Consider the following 21935-nt stretch of genomic DNA (forward strand, 5'->3'; position numbering starts at 1 on the left):
AGATGGTATCCCATTGTGGTTTTGATTTGCATTTCTCTGATGGCCAGTGATGATGAGCATTTTTTCATGGATCTGTTGGCTGCATAAATGTCTTCTTTTGAAAAGTGTCTGTTCATATCCGTTGCCCACTTTTTGGTGGGGTGGTTTTTTTCTTGTAAATTTGTTTGAGTTATTTGTAGATTCTGGATATTAGCCCTTTGTCAGATGAGTAGATTGAAAAAATCTTCTCGCATTCTGTGGGTTGCCTGTTCACGCTGATGGTAGTTTCTTTTGCTATGTGGAAGCTCTTTAGTTTAATTAGATCCCATTTGTGAATTTTGGCTTTTGTTGCCATTGCTTTTGGTGTTTTAGTCATGAAGTCTTTGCCCATGCCTATGTCCTGAGTGGTATTGCCTAGGTTTTCTTCTAGGGTTTTTATGGTTTTAGGTCTTACATTTAAGTCTTTAATCCATCTTGAATTAATTTTTGTATAATGTGTGAGGAAAGGATCCTGTTTTGGCTTTCCACATATGGCTAGCCAGTTTTCCCAGCACCATTTATTAAATAGGGAATCCTTTCCCCATTTCTTGTTTTTATCAGGTTTGTCAAAGATCAGATAGTTGTAGATGTGTGGTATTATCTCTGAGGCCTCTGTTCTGTTCCATAGATCTATATCTCTCTTTTGGTACTGGTACCATGCTGTTTTGGTTACTGTAGCCTTGTAGTATACTTTGAAATCAGGTAGCGTGATGCCTCCAGCTTTGTTCTCTTAGCTTAGGGTTGACTTGGCAATGCGGGCTCATTTTTGGTTCCATATGAACTTTAAAGTAGTTTTTTCCAATTCTGTGAAGAAAGTCATTGGTAGCTTGATGGGGATGGCATTGAATCTATAAATTACCTTGGGCAGTATGGCCATTTTCACGATATTGATTCTTCCTATTCATGAGCATGGAATGTTCTTCCATTTGTTTGTGTCCTCTTTTATTTTGTTGAGCAGTGGTTTGTAGTTCTCCTTAAAGAGGTCCTTCACATCCCTTGTAAGTTGGATTCCTGGGTATTTTATTCTCTGAGACTTTGCTGAATTTGCTTATCAGTTTAAGGAGATTTTGGGCTGAGACAATGGGGTTTTCTAGATATACAATCGTGTCATCTGCAAACAGGGACAATTTGACTTCCTCTTTTCCTAATTGAATATCCTTTATTTCTTTCTCCTGCCTGATTGCCTTGGCTAGAACTTCCAACACTATGTTGAATAGGAGTGGTGAGAGAGGGCATCCCTGTCTTGTGCCAGTTTTCAAAGGGAATGCTTCCAGTTTTTGCCCATTTAGTATGATATTGGCTGTGGGTTTGTCATAGATAACTCTTATTATTTTGAGATATGTCCCATCAATACCTAATTTATTGAGAGTTTTTAGCATGAAGGGCTGTTGAATTTTGTCGAAGGCCTTTTCTGAATCTGTTGAGATAATCATGTGGTTTTTATCTTCAGTTCTGTTTATATGCTGAATTACATTTATTGATTTGTGTATGTTGGACCAGCCTTGCATCCCAGGGATGAAGCCCACTTGATCTTGGTGCATAAGCTTTTTGATGTGCTGCTGGATTTGGTTTGCCAGTATTTTATTGAGGATTTTCACATCAATGTTCATCAGGAATATTGGCCTGAAATTCTCTTTTTTTGTTGTATCTCTGCCAGGCCTTGGTATCAGGATGATGCTGGCCTCATAAAATGAGTTAGGGAGGATTCCCTCTTTTTCTATTGATTGGAATAGTTTAGGAAGAATGGTACCAGCTCCTCCTTGTACCTCTGGTAGAATTCGGGTGTGAATCCATCTGATCCTGGACTTTTTTTGGTTGGTAAGCTATTAATTATTGTCTCAATTTCAGAGCCTGTTATTGGTCTATTCAGAGATTCAACTTCTTCCTGGTTTAGTCTTGGGAGGGTGTATGTGTCGAGGAATTTATCCATTTCTTCTAGATTTTCTAGTTTATTTGCGTAGATGTGTTTATAGTATTCTGTGATGGTAGTTTGTATTTCTGTGGGATCAGTGGTGATATCCCCTTTATCATTTTTTATTGCATCTATTTGATTCTTCTCTCTTTTCTTCTTTATTAGTCTTGCTAGTGGTCTATCAATTTTGTTGATCATTTCAAAAAACCAGCTCCTGGATTCATTGATTTTTTGAAGGGTTTTTTGTGTCTCTATCTCCTTCAGTTCTGCTCTGATCTTAGTTATTTATTGTCTTCTGCTAGCTTTTGAATGTGTTTGCTCTGGATTCTGTAGTTCTTTTAATTGCGATGTTAGGTTGTCAATTTTAGATCCTTCCTGCTTTCTCTTGTGGGCATTTAGTGCTATAAATTTCCCTCTACACACTGCTTTAAATGTGTCCCAGGGATTCTGATATGTTGTATCTTTGTTCTCGTCAGTTTCAAAGAACATCTTTATTTCTGCCTTCATTTCATTATGTACCCAGTAGTCATTCAGGAGCAGGTTGTTCAGTTTCCATGTAGTTGAGCGGTTTTGATCCTGAGTGCTAGTTTGATTGCACTGTGGTCTGAGAGACAGTTTGTTATAATTTCTGTTCTTTTACATTTGCTGAGTAGTCCTTTACTTCCAACTATGTGGTCAATTTTGAAATAAGTGCAATGTGGTGCTGAGAAAAATGTATAGTGTGTTAATTTGGGTGGAGAGTTCTGTAGATGTCTATTAGGTCTGCTTGGTGCAGAGCTGAATTCAATTCCTGGATATCCTTGTTAACTTTCTGTCTCGTTGATCTGTCTAATATTGACAGTGGGGTATTAAAGTCTCCCATTATTATTGTGTGGGAGTCTAAGTCTCTTTGTAGGTCTCTAAGGACTTGCTTTATGAATCTGGGTGCTCCTGTATTGGGTGCATATATATTTAGGATAGTTAGCTCTTCTCGTTGAATTGATCCCTCTACCATTGTTTAATGGCCTTCTTTGTCTCTTTTGATCTTTGTTGGTTTAAAGTCTATTTTATCAGAGACTAGGATTGTAACCCCTGCCTTTTTTCATTTTCCATTTCTTTAGTAGATCTTCCTCTATCCCTTTATTTTGAGCCTATGTGTGTCTTTGCACATGAGATGGGTTTCTTGAATACAGCATACTGATGGGTCTTGACTCTTTATCCAGTTTGCCAGTCTGTGTCTTTTAATTGGAGCATTTAGCCCATTTACATTTAAGGTTAATATCGTTATGTGTGAAATTGATCCTGTCATTATGATGTTAGCTGGTTATTTTGCTCATTAGTTGATGCAGTTTCTTCCTAGCCTTGATGGTCTTTACAATTTGGCATGTTTTTGCAGTGGCTGGTACCGGTTGTTCCTTTCCATGTTCAGCGCTTCCTTCAGGAGCTCTTTTAGGGCAGGCCTGGTGGTGACCAAATTTCTCTGCATTTGCTTGTCTGTAAAGGATTTTATTCCTCCTTCACTTATGAAGCTTAGTTTGGCTGGATATGAAATTCTGGGTTGAAAATTCTTTTCTTTAAGAACGTTGAATATTGGCCCCCACTCTCTTCTGGCTTGTAGAGTTTCTGCCAAGAGATCAGTTGTTAGTCTGATGGACTTCCCTTTGTGGGTAACCAGACCTTTCTCTCTGGCTGCCCTTAACATTTTTTCCTTCATTTCAACCTTGGTGAATCTGACAATTATGTGTCTTGGAGTTGCTCTTCTCGAGGAATATCTTTGTGGCATTCTCTGTATTTCCTGAATTTGAATGTTGGCCTGCCTTGCTAGGTTGGGGAAGTTCTCCTGGATAATATCCTGCAGAGTGTTTTCCAACTTGGTTCCATTCTCCCCGTCACTTTCAGGTACACCAATCAGACGTAGATTTGGTCTTTTCACAGAGTCCCATATTTCTTGGAGGCTTTGTTCATTTCTTTTTATTCTTTTTGCTCTAAACTTCTCTTGTTGCTTCATTTTATTCATTTGATCTTCAATCATTGTTACCCTTTCTTCCACTTGATCGAATTGGCTACTGAAGCTTGTGCATTCGTCACGTAGTTCTTGTGCCATGGTTTTCAGCTCCATCAGGTCCTTTAAGGACTTCTCTGCATTGGTTACTCTAGTTAGCCATTCATCTAATCTTTTTTCAAGGTTTTTAACTTCTTTGTCATGGGTTTGAACTTCCTCCTTTAGCTCAGAGAAGTTTGGTCATCTGAAACCTTCTTCTCTCAACTTGTCGAAGTCCTTTTCCATCCAGCTTTGTTCCATTGCTGGTGAGGAGCTGCATTCGTTTGGAGGAGGAGAGGTGCTCTGAGTTTTAGAATTTTCAATTTTTCTGTTCTGTTTTTTCCACATCTTTGTGGTTTTATCTACCTTTGGTCTTTGATGATGCTGATGTACAGATGGGGTTTTGGTGTGGATGTCCTTTCTGTTTGTTAGTTTTCCTTCTAAGAGTGAGGACCCTCAGCTGCAGGTCTGTTGGAGTTTGCTGGAGGTCCACTCCAGACCCTGTTTGCCTGGGTATCAGCAGCGGAGGCTGCAGAACAGCGAATATTGCTGAACAGCAAATGTTACTGTTTGATTGTTCCTCTGGAGGTTTCGTCTCAGAGGGGTACCTGGCCATGTGAGGTGTCAGTCTGCCCCTACTGTGGTGTGCCTCTCAGTTAGGCTACTCGGGGGTCAGGGACCCACTTGAGGAGGCAGTCTGTCTGTTCTCAGATCTCAAGCTGCATGCTGGGAGAACCACTACTCTCTTCAAAGCTGTCAGACAGGGACATTTAAGTCTGCAGAGGTTTCTGCTGCCTTTTGTTCGGCTATGCCCTGCCCCCAGAGGTGGAGTCTACAGAGGCAGGCAGGCATCCTTGAGCTGCGGTGGGCTCCACCTAGTTCGAGCTTCCTGGCCACTTTGTTTACCTACTCAAGCCTCAGCAATGGCGGGCGCCCCTCCCCCAGCCTCGCTGCTCCCTTGCAGTTCGATCTCAAACTGCTGTGCTAGCAATGAGCAAGGCTCCATGGGCGTGGAACCCTCCGAGCCAGGCATGGAATATAATCTCCTGGTGTGCTGTTTGCTAAGACCATTGGAAAAGTGCAGTATTAGGGTGGGAGTGACCCGATTTTCCAGGTGCCGTCTGTCACAGCTTTGCTTGGCTATGAAAGGGAATTCCCTGACCCTTTGCACTTCCCGGCTGAGGTGATGCCTCACCCTACTTCGGCTCACACTCGGTGCGCTGCACCCACTGTCCTGCACCCACTGTCTGACAAGCCCCAGTGAGATGAACCCGGTACCTCAGTTGGAAATGCAGAAATCACCAGTCTTCTGTGTCACTCATGCTGGGTGCTGTAGATTGGGGCTGTTCCTATTCGGCCATCTTGGACAGATGCATGTATATTTAGGATAGTTAACTCTTGTTGAATTGTTCCCTTTACCATTATGTAATGGCCTTCTTTGTCTCTTTTGATATTTGTTAGTTTAAAGTCTGTTTTATCAGAGACTAGGATTGCAACTCCTGCTTTTTTTTTTTTTTTTTGCTTTTTATTTGCTTGGTAGATCTTCCTCCATCCCTTTATTTTGAGCCTATGTGTGTCTTTGCACATGAGATGGGTCTCCTGAATACAGCACACAGATGGGTCTTGATTCTATCCAATTTGCCAGTCTGTGTCTTTTAATCGGGGCATTTAGCCCATTTACATTTAAGGTTAATATTGTTATGTTTGAATTTGGCCCTGTCATTATGATGTTAGCTGGTTATTTTGCCCGTTAATTGATGCAGTTTCTTCATATCATCAATGGTCTTTACAATTTGGCATGTTTTTGCAGTGGCTGGTACCGGTTGTTCCTTTCCATGTTTAGTGCTTCCTTCAGGAGCTCTTGTAAGGCAGGCATGGCAGTGACAGAATCTCTCAGCATTTGTTGTCTGTAAAGGATTTTATTTCTCCTTCACTTATGAAGCTTAGTTTGGCTGGATATGAAATTCTGGGTTGAAAATTCTTTTCTTTAAGAATATTGAATATTGGCCCCCACTCTCTTCTGGCTTGTAGGGTTTGTGCCGAGATATCAGCTGTTAGTCTGATGGGCTTCCTTTTGTGGGTAACCCAGCCTTTCTCTCTGGCTGCCTTTAACATTTTGTCCTTCATTTCAACCTTGGTAAATCTGACAAGTGTGTGTCTTGGAGTTGGTCTTCTCAAGGAGTATCTTTGTGGTGTTCTCTTTATTTCCTGAATTTGAAAGTTGGCCTGACTTGCTAGGTTGGGGAAGTTCTCCTGGATAATATCCTGAAGAGTGTTTTCTAAGTTGGATCCATTCTTCCTGTCACTTTCCGGTACACCAATTAAACGTAGATTTGGTCTTTTCACAGAGTCCCATATTTCTTGGAGGCTTTGTTCGTTTCTTTTCACTCTTATCTTGTCATCTCACTTTGTTTCATTAATTTGATCTTCAGTCACTGATATCCTTTCTTCCACTTGATCAAATCGGCTATTGAAGCTTGTGCATGCATGAGGAAGTTCTCATGCCATGGTTTTCAGCTCCATCAGGTCATTTAAGGTCTTCTCTACACTGCTTATTCTAGTTATCCATTTGTCTCACTTTTTTCAAGGTTTTTAGCTTCCTTGTGATGGGTTAGAACATGCTCCTTTAGCTCGGAGAAGTTTGTTATTACTGACCCTCTGAAGCCTACTTCTGTCAACTTGTCAAACTCATTCTTCATCCAGTTGTGTTTCTTTGCTGGCAAGGAACTGTGATTCTTTGGATAAGAGGCACTCTGGTTTTTGGAATTTTCAGCTTCTCTGCTCTGCTTTCTCCCCATCTTGTGGTTTTTGTTTGGTGACCTACAGATGGGGTTTTGGTGTAGATGTGCTCTTTGTTGATGTTGATGCTATTCCTTTCTGTTTGTTAGTTTTCCTTCTAACAGTCGGGCCCCTCAGCTGCAGGTCTGTTGGAGTTTGCTGGAAGTCCACTCCAGACCCTGTTTGCCTGGGTATCACCAGTGGAGGCTGCAGAACGGCAAATATTGCTGCCTGATTTTTCTTCTGGAAGCTTCATCCCAGAGGGGCATCTGCCTGTATGAGGTATCTGTCAGCCCCTACTGGGAGGTGTCTCCCAGTCAGGCTACATGGGTGTCAGAGATCCACTTGAGGAGGCAGTCTGTCTGTTCTCAGAGCTCGAATGCCATGCTAGGAGAACTACTGCTGTCTTCAGAGCTGTCAGACAGGGACGTTTAGGTCTGCTGAAGCTGTCTGCCGCCTTTTGTTCTGATTTGCCCTGCCCACAGAGATGGAATCTACAGCAAGGCAGTAGGCCTTGCTGAGCTGTGGTGGGCTCTGCCCTGTTCAAGCTTCCCGGCCTCTTTGTTTACACTGTGAGCACAAAACCGCCTACTCAAGCCTCAGCAATGGTGGACGCCCCTCCCCCTGCCAAGCTGCAGCATCGCAGGTTGATCTCAGACTGCTGTGCTAGCCGTGAGCAAGGCTCTGTGGGTGTAGGACCCACCGAGCCAGACACGGGAGGGAATTTCCTGGTCTGCTGGTTGCGAAGACTGTGGGAAAAGCACAGTATTTGGGCAGGAGCGTACCATTCCTCCAGATACAGACTGTCACGGCTTCCCTTGGCTAGGAAAGGGAAATCCCCTGACCCCTTGCACTTCCTGGGTGAGGTGATGCCCTGCCCCGTTTTGGCTTGCTCTCCATGGGCTGCACCCACTGTCCAACCAGTCCCAATGAGATGGACCAGGTATCTCAGTCGGAAACACAGAAATCACCTGTCTTCTGTGTTGATCTCACTGGGAGCCGCAGACTGGAGCTGTTCCTATTCCGCCATCTTGGAAGCTTCCTTTCAGTTTAAATTTTCAATGTTATGCCAAATATACCACTAAAAGTGATGATTCTATAACTAGGAGATTTCTTTACTGTTGTGAAATAATGTTTGTCCTTCCTACTGTATGTTTTCTTTTTTTTTTTTTTTTTAATTTTCACTGGAACTAAAAGTTCTGAATCATTGCTATACAGGAAGTATATATTTTCATCACAAATAATTTTATGAGAAATGTTAACATGAAGTTTTAAATAATGGATCTCCTTTTTTAAATGAACAAACAACTTATAGGATAAGGATTCTGTTGTTTTGCTTGTTTCTAATCCTTCTGCACTGTAATAAATTCAGGACCTTGCTCTTTTGGTTTCTCCTTTTACCCTTTCTTGCCATCCTAGAAGATGTTTGGAAGTTGCTGATTTGGAGAATAATTCTGTGCAATAGATATTTCTAGTCTATTTAGGGATAACAAACAGGATATTTTCTTCCCTGCCTTGGGACTTGACATGCTTCTCTTTGACTCCAAGATTACTCCCTTCTTCACACTTTGCCAGCTAACTCCCACTTCTTTGTGAGGGTTCATTGTGGTGGCACTTTACTTCCTCAGGAGAGTCTTCCCTGGCACTCTCTTGTGGGGTGAGGTGCCTCTTCAATGTTCCCTCTTGAATATTCCCTCATATCCCCTGAGTTTAGGCTGTTATAGACCACACCATACTTATGTGCTTGCTCTAGGTTTCAAGATCCTTGAACTCAAGACTTTGGAGCATGTACTGACATGCCCAACACCGAACATACTACCAGGCATTTGCAAGTCCTCGAATATTTACTGAGTGCATGTGGTGATGGATGAGGATAGTGGAAGAGTTCATTGATTGTCCACATATACCTGTAGTTTGTTGGGAAAAATAAGATTCCTGCATGTCTAGATGATGATTTTCATCACTTTCACCAGTGAATGGTATGAAAAGAATTGCTTACAGTCATTAACACACAGTTGGTTTGCTGCCACAAATTCCTACCTAACTGCTTTACACAGAAAACTAGGTGAATGTGAAGCCATTTATCAGAAGTGTTTCTTTGATCATCACACTTAATCTAGACCAAGCTTGTTTGCAGTGCCCTGCCCTTATCTATCTATCAGATTATTTTATTTCTGTAACATCCAGTCTTTTCACTAGCTGGCTATGCTCCACCTTCCCCCAAGCTACCAAGGTACTTGCCATTGTGTTCTGTTTTGAGCTGCCTTCCTGAGCAATACTGTTTACTTCCAAACCTTTCTGTATGTGTGCCAGAGAGAGTCTGAACAATAAATGATCTGAGTGATTTAGGCAAATCACTCTTCTAGGCCTCATTTCCCTCATGTGAAAGGGAAGATGTGAGATAAGATGCCCCTAATATATTTATATGTATATAATTATTATATATTTTTTATTTTTAACATATATGTGAGTGTGTATATATATACATACATATATACACACATATATATATGTATACATATACACATATACATAAAATTTTTTCTTCAGTACTACTATTATCTGAGCCATTGAGCTTGGTGACAAATTGGTTATGGGGAAAAGAGTGGACTGAAAATTGAATTTTATGGTCTGATGTTGGGGAGCATAGTGATGTCCTTAACTGAGAAGAATAGATATAAATGAGAGGATGGATTCAAGGGGAGAGTGTTGATTTTGGTTTTGACTAGTTGATTTTGAGCTGCCCTTTGGGAGGAAGTTGGGAAGGCAAGCTAGAGTTACAGAGTTACAAATAAATGTACAGACTTGAAAGTCCTTGATATAAAGGAAATACCTGAATCTTTACGTATAAGATCTGCAAGGAAAGAGTATAGAGTGAGAAGGGAGGAGGGATCGATAAAAACAGAAGGAGACATAAATCCAAGAGTCAGGAAGAGGAGCAGGATTTCTATCCGGGAACTCAACTTTTGACGTTTTGATAAGAAAGAAGAAGGTATACTGTAGTGTCGAATGCCACAGAGAAGCAGATCAGAAGTAGAAAAGTTATCAAAATAAAGTAATTTGGAGACCATTTATATGATCTTTATAAGGGTATTTCTACAAACTGGTGGGAGTGGAATACTAACTTCAGGGAATTGAGAGTTGGAGCAGTTCACATTAGGCAATAAGATCAGGTGATGTTTCTAAGAAATTTGATGGTGAGGGGAAGAGAGATAAATGCATATATGAAGAGGCAGTAAAGTTAAGAAAATATTTATTTCAAGGAAGGAAACCTTGTAATTTTTTAGGCCAAAGAAGAAGCTGTTAGTGAAAAATGAGTGGTAAAGCAAGAGAGAGAGGGTGTAATCTCTAGAGACAGACCCTAGAGAACAGGGAACCAAGAAAGCAGGTAAAGGATTTAATCTAAGAACAGAGGAGGGACATTTCTTACTTGAGAAAAGAGGGAGAAAGAAAGAGAATGAATAAAACTGAAAAAGAATTACTGGGACAGAAACGAAAGAATTATAGGAAATTCATGTTAAATGACATGACATTTTCAGAGAAGTAGTAAGTAAAGTCATCCACTCATAATAAAGAGGAAGAAAGTATGGGCTCTAGAACAGTGGTCCCAGCCTTTTGGGCACCAGGGACCAGTTTCATGGAAGACAATTTTTTCCACAGATCGTGGAGGGGGAGTGGGGAATGGTCAAGATAAAACTGTTCTACCTCAGATCATCAGGCATTAGATTCTCATAAGGAGCATCCAACCTAGATCCCTTGCAGGCTCAGTTCACAATAGGGTTTGCGCTCCTATGAGAATTTAATGCCACTGCTGATCTTACAGAAGGTGGAGCTCAGGCGGTAATGCTCACTCACCTGCAGCTCACCTCCTGTTGTTCCTTGTAAGGCCCAGTTCCTTACAGGCTATGGACCAGTACCAGTCTGTGGCACAGGGGTTGGGAACCCCTACTCTAGAAGATAATGAAATAAATTTAGAAGTGAGACATGAGGAAATCCAATAGATTGCCTATCATAATGAGCCAAAAAAATCAATAAACAGTACTAAATGTCTGGCTGAAGTTGGGATAGTGACTTTGTAGTGGAGTTTTTCAATCTGATTTTAGACTTGTCCTATATAAGAGCTAGACCAAGGCAAAGGGAGTTGGAACAGAATGTGATAAGGAAGCAAAGGGTGTAGCTATTGATGACGACAGAATTATGGTGTGGAAGCAGAAGTTTGTGGCTAGGGACATGCCAATCCCTTCTCCAGATGTGCTGACTTAAGGAGAATAAAGAGGGAACAGTGCCTCCTCTGATGAGCTTCAGTAGTGCCGGTGTTGTCTGGGAAAAGCCAGGTTTCCCCCAGACAACATTGGGACATACGAATTGGGCATAGAAGGACTGTTCTAAAAAAAGTTTGAAGATATAGCTGGGGTTGTTCAGAAAAGATTGACTACCTCAAGAGGGAGCAGTGGAAGAGCCAGTAATAGTATCATGAGTGTATGTGTACGTGTGTGTAGAAAGGACAGGGAGAGGGAAGGAGGCAGAAAGACAAGGTGAAATAGGAAAGAGAGAATTGCAATAGACTGTAAAAGAAGATAAAGGTAGCAGAGAAGATATAAAGTTACTGATATTGATATATATCCAGTGATAGATAGGGGACATGGAGAGGAAGTGGACTGTTTTGTAACTGGTGTAGAATAAACCAACCCCAAGGTTTGTCACAGTGGACTCAGATGCAGCAAAGGCTTCATGGATTCGGGATGCCTATTGTTGATTGATAGCTACCTGATCCTAATAGTAGAAAGGACCACTGTCCAAGTTACTGGAATAAACTTTTTGTGATGTTTGAGTAAAGCATTCATGTCAGAATTTTCAGACATACCTATAGGAACAAAATAGGTCAAAAATAGTCAACTATATAAGACTGGTATCCTTATGTTAATTCTTAGCCAGCTATACTGTTTGCCACTACATGATATAATCAATGTAGGAATGGGAACAATACAATTAAACTATACACCCCTTCTCTCTGCTTTGAGGAAGGTTAGTTATAGAATACCAGGACCGGAAATAATCTTATAATCATGTATTTGAACTTCTTCATTTTATAGATGAGGAATGTGAGGTATGGGCATGTGAAGGGATTCATACAAAGTAACAGCCTAGTCTCTTCTGTTATATTTTTTGGCTTAACTCCTTTTCTCTAAATTAAAAACTCTTCCTTATCTTGAATATGGTTCTTTCTGTGTTCATCGCCAATGTTTAGATGACATCAGTAACACCCCAGATCAGATCATGGAAACAGCTGACAGAGTGAAAAAGCCCAGTAATCTAAATTAAATTTAGAACTTTGAACATTTTTATTTGGCTTTGAGATTTTAAATTCCATATGAAAATATTGTTTTGATATGTATATGTGTGCACACTTGTTCTTTATTTTTAAAAGGGATTAAAATATCCAGGCATGCCAAACTTTGCGCCAGATGAACCAGGAAAAATCTTCTTGATGGATCTGAATGAACAAAACCCAAGGGCACAAGCACTAGAAATCAGTGGTGGATTTGACAAAGAATTATTTAATCCACATGGGATCAGTATTTTCATCGACAAAGGTAAAGCCTGTGTGTTTAGGGATAAGGGGGAAATGAGGGAAATAGAAACCATTTATCTCCAGCCCCTCAATATTTATGTAACAGGAAGAGAGAAGATGCTATTTTACCATACAGATGTGTTTTTGTAAAATGATAAATAGGTATAAAACATTGTAAACATTGCATTAAAGAAGGAACACTAGTATTTTTGGCCCTATGTGGCCTCCTCCTCTTCCTTCTATCCACTTGTCTTCTTGTTTGACTGTCACAACCTGTTTGAATACTGTTCTCAGAAATCTAACACGTAAACTAAAGGCCCTTTAGTTTAGTTGTCACTAAAGACAACTGTGAGACGTTAAAAAACATAACATAAAGGGGAAAAAAACAAATTAGACTCACCAAAGTTAAAAGCTTTTGTGCTTCAAAAGACACCATCAAGAAAGTGAAAAACAACCCAAAGAATGAGAGATAGTATTTGTAAATCATATATTAGACGAGAGACTTGTATTCAGACAATATAAGTAATTCTTACAACTTAACAAAACACAAATAATGTAATTTAAAAATGGACAAAGTATCTACCTAGATAGACATTTCTCCTAAGATACACAAAGGCCTGTAAGCACATGAAAGATGTTTGTCATCCTTAGACATTAGGAAACTACAAATCAAAACCAGAATGAGATACCGTTTCACACCCACTAGGATGCTGATAATTAAAAAGACAGACAATAACAAATGTTGGCAAGGATGTAGAAAAATTGGAACTCTCATACTTTGCCAGTGGGATTGTGAAATAATGTAACCACTTTGGGAAGGAGTTTTGCATTTCCTCAACATGTTAAACATAGAGTTACCACACAATCCAGCAACTCTGCACCTTGGTGTGTGCTCAAGAGAATTGAAAACATATCCATGCAAAAACCCATACACAAATGTTCATAGCAGCATTACTCCTAATACAAAAGGTGGAAATAACCCAAATGTCTATCAACTGATGCATTCATAAGCAAAATGTGATAGGTATTTATACAATAGAACACTATTTGGCAATAAAAAGAAATGAACTACTCATGCATGCTATAATATGGATGAAGCTTGTAAATATTATGCCAACTGAAGGAATTTAGTCACTAAAAGCCACACATTATGTGATTCCATTTATATGAAGTGTCCAGAATAGGTGAATTCACAGACAGAAAAATTGTTGGCAGGAGCCAGGGGAGTGGGGAAGGAGGAATGACAGCTAATGAGTAGGTGATTTCTTTTTGGGTGATGAAAATGTTCTGGAACTAAATAGTGGTTATGGTTGCACAATTCTATGAATATACTAAAACCCACTGAAGTTTACATTTTAAAAGTCTGAATTCAATGGTGTGTGAGTTATATCTCAAAAATATATTATAAAAACATGTTATTAATATACCATATATGCTTTAAAAACAATAGTTTCCAATATTATTTTTGACTTGTTCACAGTTCATAATTTCAAACATTTAATTTTAAAATATTTTTGGGTCTATACAGCATGAAGAAAATTAAGAACAGGGAAACTTCACTAACAGTAACCACATGAAAGGAGGGCCAAATTGAAGTGCTAGAATTCCATGAAATCTTATATACACTTTTATTTGCTTAGCAAGCTCTGCTTTAAAAGATAATTGAATCTAACAATTTTTCATTGGTTTATAGTATACAAACTATTTTCATATATAATGGTGTCTTTACTTCTCGAAATAAAATCCTGGGCCAAACCTTGACACTTCGTCTCCCTGGCCCTTTTGATCAACTCATTATAATGTTTTGTTTAATGTGTCTCTCCAATATCTCTCCAGTCTGAAATATCTGTCCACCTCTCCCCATCCTCACTGCCACCAGCAGTTCAAGGCCCCAGCATGCCTTCCCTGATTCTGCATGGGCCCCCAACTGTACCTTCCTTCTCATACCACCTCAATTCATTGTCATAGTAAGGATTGCTTTTTATGCAAATCTGATTATGTCCCTCTTTTCATCAAATTTTCCATATTGTTCTGTCACTCTGAGGATAAACCCCAAATCTCCAGAATGGCCTGGGTTCCTGGGTGCTTCCCTTGTACCTTCTGGCACCTGTATGCTCTCCAGTTTCACTGGAAACCATTCTCCTCCAGACTCTCTGGACCAGCCATACTGGATTTCTTTTCATTCAGTGAACTGTCTCATGCCTCAGGATCTTTACATCTGCTGTTCCCTCTGCCTGGAATGTCCTTCTGCCACTTCTGGCTCACTCTTTGTCATCATTGAAGCCTCAGCTTAAATATCATCTTCTCAGGGAAGCCTGCCCACCATCTTGTTCCAATTTGTGTACCTTTCTATATTTCTTCTCAATGTACCTCTTTTTTAAAATCATTCATTACAGTGGTAACTAATTTTTTTTTTTTATGAGATGAAGTTTTGCTCGTCTCCCAAGCTGGAGTGCAGTGGCACAATCTCAGCTCACTGCAACCCTTGCCTCCCGGGTTCAAGCGATTCTCCTGCCTCAGCCTCCCAAGTAGCTGGGATTACAGGCATGCGCCACCATGCCCGGCTAATTTTTTGTATTTTTAGTAGAGACAGGGTTTCACCATGTTGGCCAGGCTGGTCTCGAACTCCTGACCTCAGGTGATCCACCTGCCTTGGCCTCCCAAAGTGTTAGGATTACAGGTGTGAGCCACCACTCCCAGCCTACAGTAGTAACTTTTTTTTAAATGTTAAAGGATAGGAATTTTCTTTCCCTCTCCTGCTCTTGCTCTATAGCAAGTTCCTAAACTTAACTGTTACTCTTCAAATGAATGACACTCTATGAAGAACGTGTCTCCCCACTCTAGTATTCTTTGTTTTAATTTATTTAATAATTTTTCCTCCTTGTTTTCCTCTCTCAAATATAATCACCATAAAAGCATATTGATTTGTCCATTGCTGGATTCTGAGAGTCTAGAACAGTATCTGATGCACAGTAGGTACTCTATGAACACATATCAAATGAATAAATAAACGAACCCTATAGGACAGGCAGAGCACATAGTAATATTCAACTTTATAGATGGATACAATGAAGTTTAGAGGAATGCAGTGAAGTGTGACTTCACTTCTGCAATTAGTAAATGGCTGATCCAGAACTCAGACAGAGGAGGTCTCACTTCTAATCCTGTGTCTTTTACTAAAATGAGATTAGGACTCTATTTAAATAATTTTAAAACCACAACTGTTTTGCCTCACACTGTACAAGACATAAGATTCTGCATTGGAGATGGTATAATAAGTGATTAGATTTACCTGAAACTATTTCATTGCATGGGATCATATCAGAGGTAGAGGTGGAGGTGGGTTTGGGGCTTTTTTCTTTCTTTTTTTTGTTTGTTTTTGTTTTTGTTTTTGAGATGGGACACGTTTACACAATAACAGTCATATAATCAGGCTTCCATAAGTTGAGGATATTATGATTCACAGCTTATCTTATTTGTCATCTCCCTTAATTATGTATTTAATTCATAAGGCCAAAATATTACACATAGAAATAGAGATGGAATGAGGAGATGGAGAAGAAAAGTACTCTCACTAAGTATATCTTATTTGGAAAGAGGGATTCAGTAGATGCACTAGAAGAAATGAAATCAGGCTAGCACATGTGATTGTTCACTATTGTGTCTAGCAAAAGACTGAAGGTCCGTGTTGGGGCTGAAATCCAACCCATGTTCTGTTTGCCACGCCCTGAGCCTTGGAACAGAGCTGGATCAGACCAGAAGGAAGATTTCCTCTGTGAGCAAGCACCTTTCCTTAATTTGCATCAAAGTGCCCAGTGTGTTTCAGAGGTCCTGGTTATGAATTTTGCATCTCAGGGTTTAGGCTTGTTCCATCACGTGCTTAAAAACTACATTTGGGAAAGGAATAGGGAAGATGAATACAGATCAAGTCCTACAGTGGGAGGATGGGACCAGACCCTTTAAAACTCCAGAGCTCATCAAACCTAGAACTCCTGATAAGTCAGAAGACAGCACTCTCAGAGGCCAAATTGCTACCCTCAATCTTGTTCACAGCAGTTCACATTCCCATTGAAATGGGTAGGTGACATTTCTGAGGTGGGTACTACCTAGAATTAGTTAGTTTGTTTTATCTCGCATTCATATTTACATGCCATGTCCATTGAGCTCACTAAATATTGTTATGTTGGCTTGTGTCAGAAATTCATTGTCTAGCTGGGAAATGTTGCTTATTTTAAGGTGTTTACACTGCCCTGAGATTCACTGAGCTTCTGTTGCAATGTAGATAATTATTGCACACACACAACATCTCAGCAAAGTTTTGTTTACTTGGACTCACTTCTCTTGCTGAAGGGCCATCTGGGGAAACCACATCCCTGTTTATGCATCATTATAGTTCTGTAGGTTCCTGTTAGACAGGATATGCATATAAGGGTGAAGTGACTATGGCAAAACATCTTGGCTCTGCCACTTTGTGGTGATGAAATTGCTGATGGATCATTCACCTCCTGAGCTTCAATTTCCTCAACTAAATCTGGATTCTGGCATTTGTCTGACTTACCTATCATGTAGACTGTGAGGGTCAAATGCAAGATGTAAGAAGAAAACTTTTGGAAGTGACCAAGTTTTAAAACAAGTCTAATATTAGTTGTGATAGGGGTAACTTTCTTGGAAATTATCCCTTTTTTCCATGTAGACAATACTGTGTATCTTTATGTTGTGAATCATCCCCACATGAAGTCCACTGTGGAGATATTTAAATTTGAGGAACAACAGCGTTCTCTGGTATACCTGAAAACTATAAAACATGAACTTCTCAAAAGGTATGGAATGAAAGTATTGCGCGGTTCTATTTACTTTGCACCTCTGCTGTGTGCTTTGTTTTCTTTGGTTCAGCAGGCTTTCTTAAACTTTTGTTTTGAAATTGTTTTGATTTTTTTCTAAAGCTTTCTAATGATTCCCATGGTGACTCTTCCCAGCGCCTCACTAGAAATTGCCATGTTAGGTATTGAATATGCCTATACTTTCGAGCATTTTGAAAGCATTTTAATCCTATAAAGGTGCTCAATTAAATTCCCAGCTCTAATTCCATTCTCTTTACCACGGCAACTCAATACTTACTATCGGTCTCTGTTTAAACACCTACACCCTTTTTTGGTTGTCCTGGTAGGTTATGTTCTGTGAGCCTCACCCACTGGGTGTTATAACCAACCTCCAGATGAGCCACTTCTTTGTTTAATTACAGCTTTAAAGTAGAATTTTTTAAAAGCCCTTGGGCACTTATAAAAATTACATTTGTTAAGCATTGACTATGTTCCAGGCACTATGCCAGAATACTTAATTTAACTTAATTCTCACAAAGCCTTTAATAATAGGCACGGGTAAACTAAGACTTAGAGAAGGTTTGGGTTAGATAACTTGCCCAAGTTACACAATTTGTAAGTGGCAGAAACAGGGTATAAACCCAGATCCATCTGAATTCAAAGCTGAGCTCTCAATTGCAATGAACATCTTTCTTACTGCATTCATTAAAATAACAGGCTTTTCAGTGGAGAGGCTGCCTGTTTAAAGGCTGTAGCAAACAATAAAGAATTCATCTTTTATCAAATGGGCTTAACATTAAAAAACTGGCTCCAAAACAGTAAATTGTTTCATGGGATAGAAGAATAGGAAAAGAAAAGAAAGTTCATCTTCTTTCCTTTGCTCTCTTTCTCAACATCATGTATTAATTTCTCCCCACAGAATATGGGGGAAACGAGTGCAGAGCGTAGAAGTAAGAGAAGTTGAAGTTATTGAACTCTGCTCCTAATGCACTGTATGGGGTTCTGAGGCCATAGCGGAGAACAGGACTTCCACAGGGTTGCTGGGAAACTGTGGACAGGTCACTTAATTGGTGCCTCAATTTCTTGAGCAAAATGGGGATTCTCATTTGCCTGACTTACCTAACTAGTGGATTGTGAGGATCAACTGCTTTAGCATAGGATCTCACAGGAAGAGTCTCCCAGAAAGTGCAGCCTGAGGGCACACCTGATATTTGGCCACTTCATTAGGGAGTACAATCCCAGGAAGCAGACTTGAGACACCAGTGTGAGGCAAGGAAGGGAGAAGGTTATGGGTTGAATTTTGTGTCCCCCTGCCCTCCCCACCCCACCCCCCCGCCAAAAAATATGTTAAAATCCCAACCACCACTCCCTCAGAAGGCGACACTTTGGAAATTGAGTCATTGCAGATGTAATTAGTAAAGATAAAATCATGCTGAAATAGAGTACCCTTAATGCAGTAGAACTGGTGTCCTTGCAAGAAGACAGGCAGATATACAGGGAGAATGCTATGTGAAGATGGATACTGACATTGGAGTGATATATCTACAAGCCAAGGAATGCCTGGGACTACTGGAATGCCTTGCTGGAAGAGGCAAGGAAGGATCCTTCCCTAGAACCTTCAGAGAGAACATGGCCCTACCAACAACACGGTTTTGGATTCCTAGCCTCCAAAACTGTGAGGCAATACATTTCTGGTGTTTAAGCCACTGAGTTGGTGGTTCTTTGCTGTGCCAGCCCTAGGAAACACATGCAGTGAGGGAGGTACAGCAAAGGCGTCATTAAGCCAACCGCTGCTAAGTGCAACTGACTGCTTGAAATCATGGGCTTATCCTCCAGTAATCAGCGTAAGCTGCATCTCAGGACAATCTGGTCAAGGAGAAAAAGGGAGAAGGGTTTATCCACCAGCCCCATCTCCTATTAGTCAAAGGTTTGCCTCAAGAGGCCTTCATTTTCCCACATTCTTGGTTGTTGTGCATGTGCAAGTCTACTTTTGTGGTATCCTATGACTCAATGTCAACATGAAGTCTGGAAGTGGGAGGCAAGAGGCCCACAGTAGGCATGAGCTGAGACACTGCTAGGCTGCCCCTCTGGGAAGTACATCAGACCTGTGCAGAACTGGTTGAAATAGCAGCTGGAACAAGGTAGGTGAGGCTATGAGGATCTAAAGAGGAGCCTGAGGGTACACTGGCACAGGCATTGATAAGCACTTACAAGGGGGCATAACAGAGAGCTACAGAAACAAATTGTGAGGCAGTTTAACCTAATTTATGGTGTCAGGCAATACTTTTTGGAGTAAGGAATGCTTAAGCTGAGATACAAAAGGTGAGTAGCCGAGTGACCTTGGGAAAGTCATTATATGTCAAAACTTCAAAGTATTTCCTGATTCACCCAAATTTTCCTCCCTAAAATTTAATCTAAAAATGTTTAAGCATTATTTTTTCAAGTCACTTTTTTTTCTTTTCAAAAATAAAAATGACTTTATTGTTCTTACGGATTGTAAGAATAAGACTTGCTCTATTTTAAAATGTCAATGATATTGAAGAACGTAAGAAAGAATATCACCCATAATTCCATCTACTCAGAGAAAATATAAAGGTCCAGATGAACTGGGTTATGCTATGATAACAGGACAGCAAAACCCTAACATCTTGGTGGCTCAAAACTGCCAAGGTTTGTTATGTTTTCTCATGCATGCTATGTATCCAGTGTAGGTGATTTAGGGACTCAGTTTCATATTATCCTCATTAAGGGCCCTAGGAGGACCACAGTCTCTATCATCATAAAAGTTGCTCATTACTGTGGAAACATGAGGGAAACATGGTGAAGCAAGCAGTGGTTCTTAAAATCTTCCATCCACAAGCCACTCACCTCATTTCATTTCATTTCATTGGCCAAAGCAAGTCACATGGCTGTGCCTAACTGCAAGGGGATGGGGAAGTGTAATTCCTGAAGGAGGATAACCATAGCTATCAGTGAACTGCACTACAACTGTCACAGATAACCATGATCAACATTTACAAGTCAACAGATTTTGGGGTTTGAGATTTATTTGTGAATTTATTTCTTTTCACTGATTTCTGTGAAAGAGAAGAGTAAGAAAATAACAAATGGCTAAAGAAAACCCATCAGGGCAATGCAGAATCATGATTTTCTGTGGAATTCCTTAATCCATACTAGTTCATGTATCCTTTTTCAAATTGATGAACATATTAGTCTATGTAGAGATGAGTGATTTTGACAAGGATAAAGGATATTTAAATACCTCATGGGTCTCTTTTTCCACCTCCCTTTCACTTTAGTGTGAATGACATTGTGGTTCTTGGACCAGAACAGTTCTATGCCACCAGAGACCACTATTTTACCAACTCCTTCCTGTCATTTTTTGAGATGATCTTGGATCTTCGCTGGACTTATGTTCTTTTCTACAGCCCAAGGGAGGTTAAAGTGGTGGCCAAAGGATTTTGTAGTGCCAATGGGATCACAGTCTCAGCAGACCAGAAGTAAGCTCTTTTATGTATTTTTCTATCCTTTGCCCTTGACATTTTCGTGGACTCCTTTCCTTACAAGGAAGTTACTTCCTTACTTAGGCTTACATAGTGAATATATGTGTGGAGAGATCAGTTGTGGCCAGCGTTCACACTAAATCTGTCATCCTAAGCAATCCATTTGTTTCCTTGGACTTTAGGTTCTTCCCAGTTAAAGGAGGGATGTGGACTTAAGGATATAAGGACCTCATTCCAAATTTTTACATAACTCTTGAAACACACTTTCCTAACACACTACAAAGGAAGATAAATGAGCAATACCCCTGCCCCTTATGAAAGTACAAAGTATTTGACCACTTATGCTAAGTTCAGTTACACAAAAGCTCTTAGGAGAGAGGGAAGGCTACCTTAGATTGGGCATAGGGATTATATAAGTTTCAGACCTACTGACTTACAACAGCAGACCATTCAATGAGAAAACCCTATTTTAAACAGCATGAAATTTTATGAGAAAACACTTTTAAAAAGTGTTTAAAAATTGGAGGTTTTTTTATAAACAGAAGTACCTTGAATATTAACATGTATATTTGAGATAATGAGCAGAGATGATCCCTGTAGAAAACACCTCTCAGTGTCCTTCCTCTTTTAAAATATTGTGATTGAGCTTTATGGTCATTTGATACTTTTTTTTTCAAGCACTAGTTTTTAGAAGTATATACACTTTTGGCCTTGTAAGAGATCCACTTACCTTCATTCAATTTAAGGAAAAAGTTGTGACTTCGAAGTAATAAGATTGAGCCTATATATGTCATCTAGAAACACCAGTTTCATTATGGTCATAACTCATATTCAAAGCCTGTTTAAAGCACTTCAAGAATATTAAAAATACTACTCCATTATCTTCTTTTACTGTGGTTTAGAAAAGGATTGCAGTGGTACTTTCAAGGAGTGTGCATTTTTATACCTCTTCTCCAAAATAAAAGTGAGTGTTGTCTCTCATTACCACTTGCTTAAGTGTAAATGTCATTTACTTCAAAGGTATGTCTATGTAGCTGATGTAGCAGCTAAGAACATTCACATAATGGAAAAACATGATAACTGGGATTTAACTCAACTGAAGGTAAGAGTACCCTGTCTGGCCCACACAATCTGACTTCTTACCTTAGTCCCATACTTGACCCAGGAATGTGCCCCTTGAATGAGGAAAACATGGCTATTTGAGAGCAATGCCAGTGAGATTATGCATGTGTTTCTAAAATACAGAAGCAAAGCCCCCTAAAAACACCAACTTTAGGTGCCAGAAGAAGCTGTAGGGGTTGTGGGGATGAAT

General features: G+C 40.0%; 1 protein-coding gene across 1 annotated transcript in view; it reads left to right on the top strand.

Annotated features, from left to right (window-relative positions):
- The window catches only part of PON3 (paraoxonase 3), a 41221-nt gene that overhangs the window by 14422 nt on the left and 4864 nt on the right, over positions 1-21935 (top strand). The window contains exons 4-7 of the mRNA XM_004045778.5: positions 12157-12322; positions 16994-17120; positions 20420-20620; positions 21644-21725. Of these exons, the coding sequence (XP_004045826.1) occupies positions 12157-12322; positions 16994-17120; positions 20420-20620; positions 21644-21725 (576 nt within the window). The remainder of the gene's footprint in view (positions 1-12156; positions 12323-16993; positions 17121-20419; positions 20621-21643; positions 21726-21935) is intronic.

Source organism: Gorilla gorilla, chromosome 6 (genome assembly GCF_029281585.2).
Source record: "Gorilla gorilla gorilla isolate KB3781 chromosome 6, NHGRI_mGorGor1-v2.1_pri, whole genome shotgun sequence".
Lineage (NCBI taxonomy): Eukaryota > Metazoa > Chordata > Mammalia > Primates > Hominidae > Gorilla > Gorilla gorilla.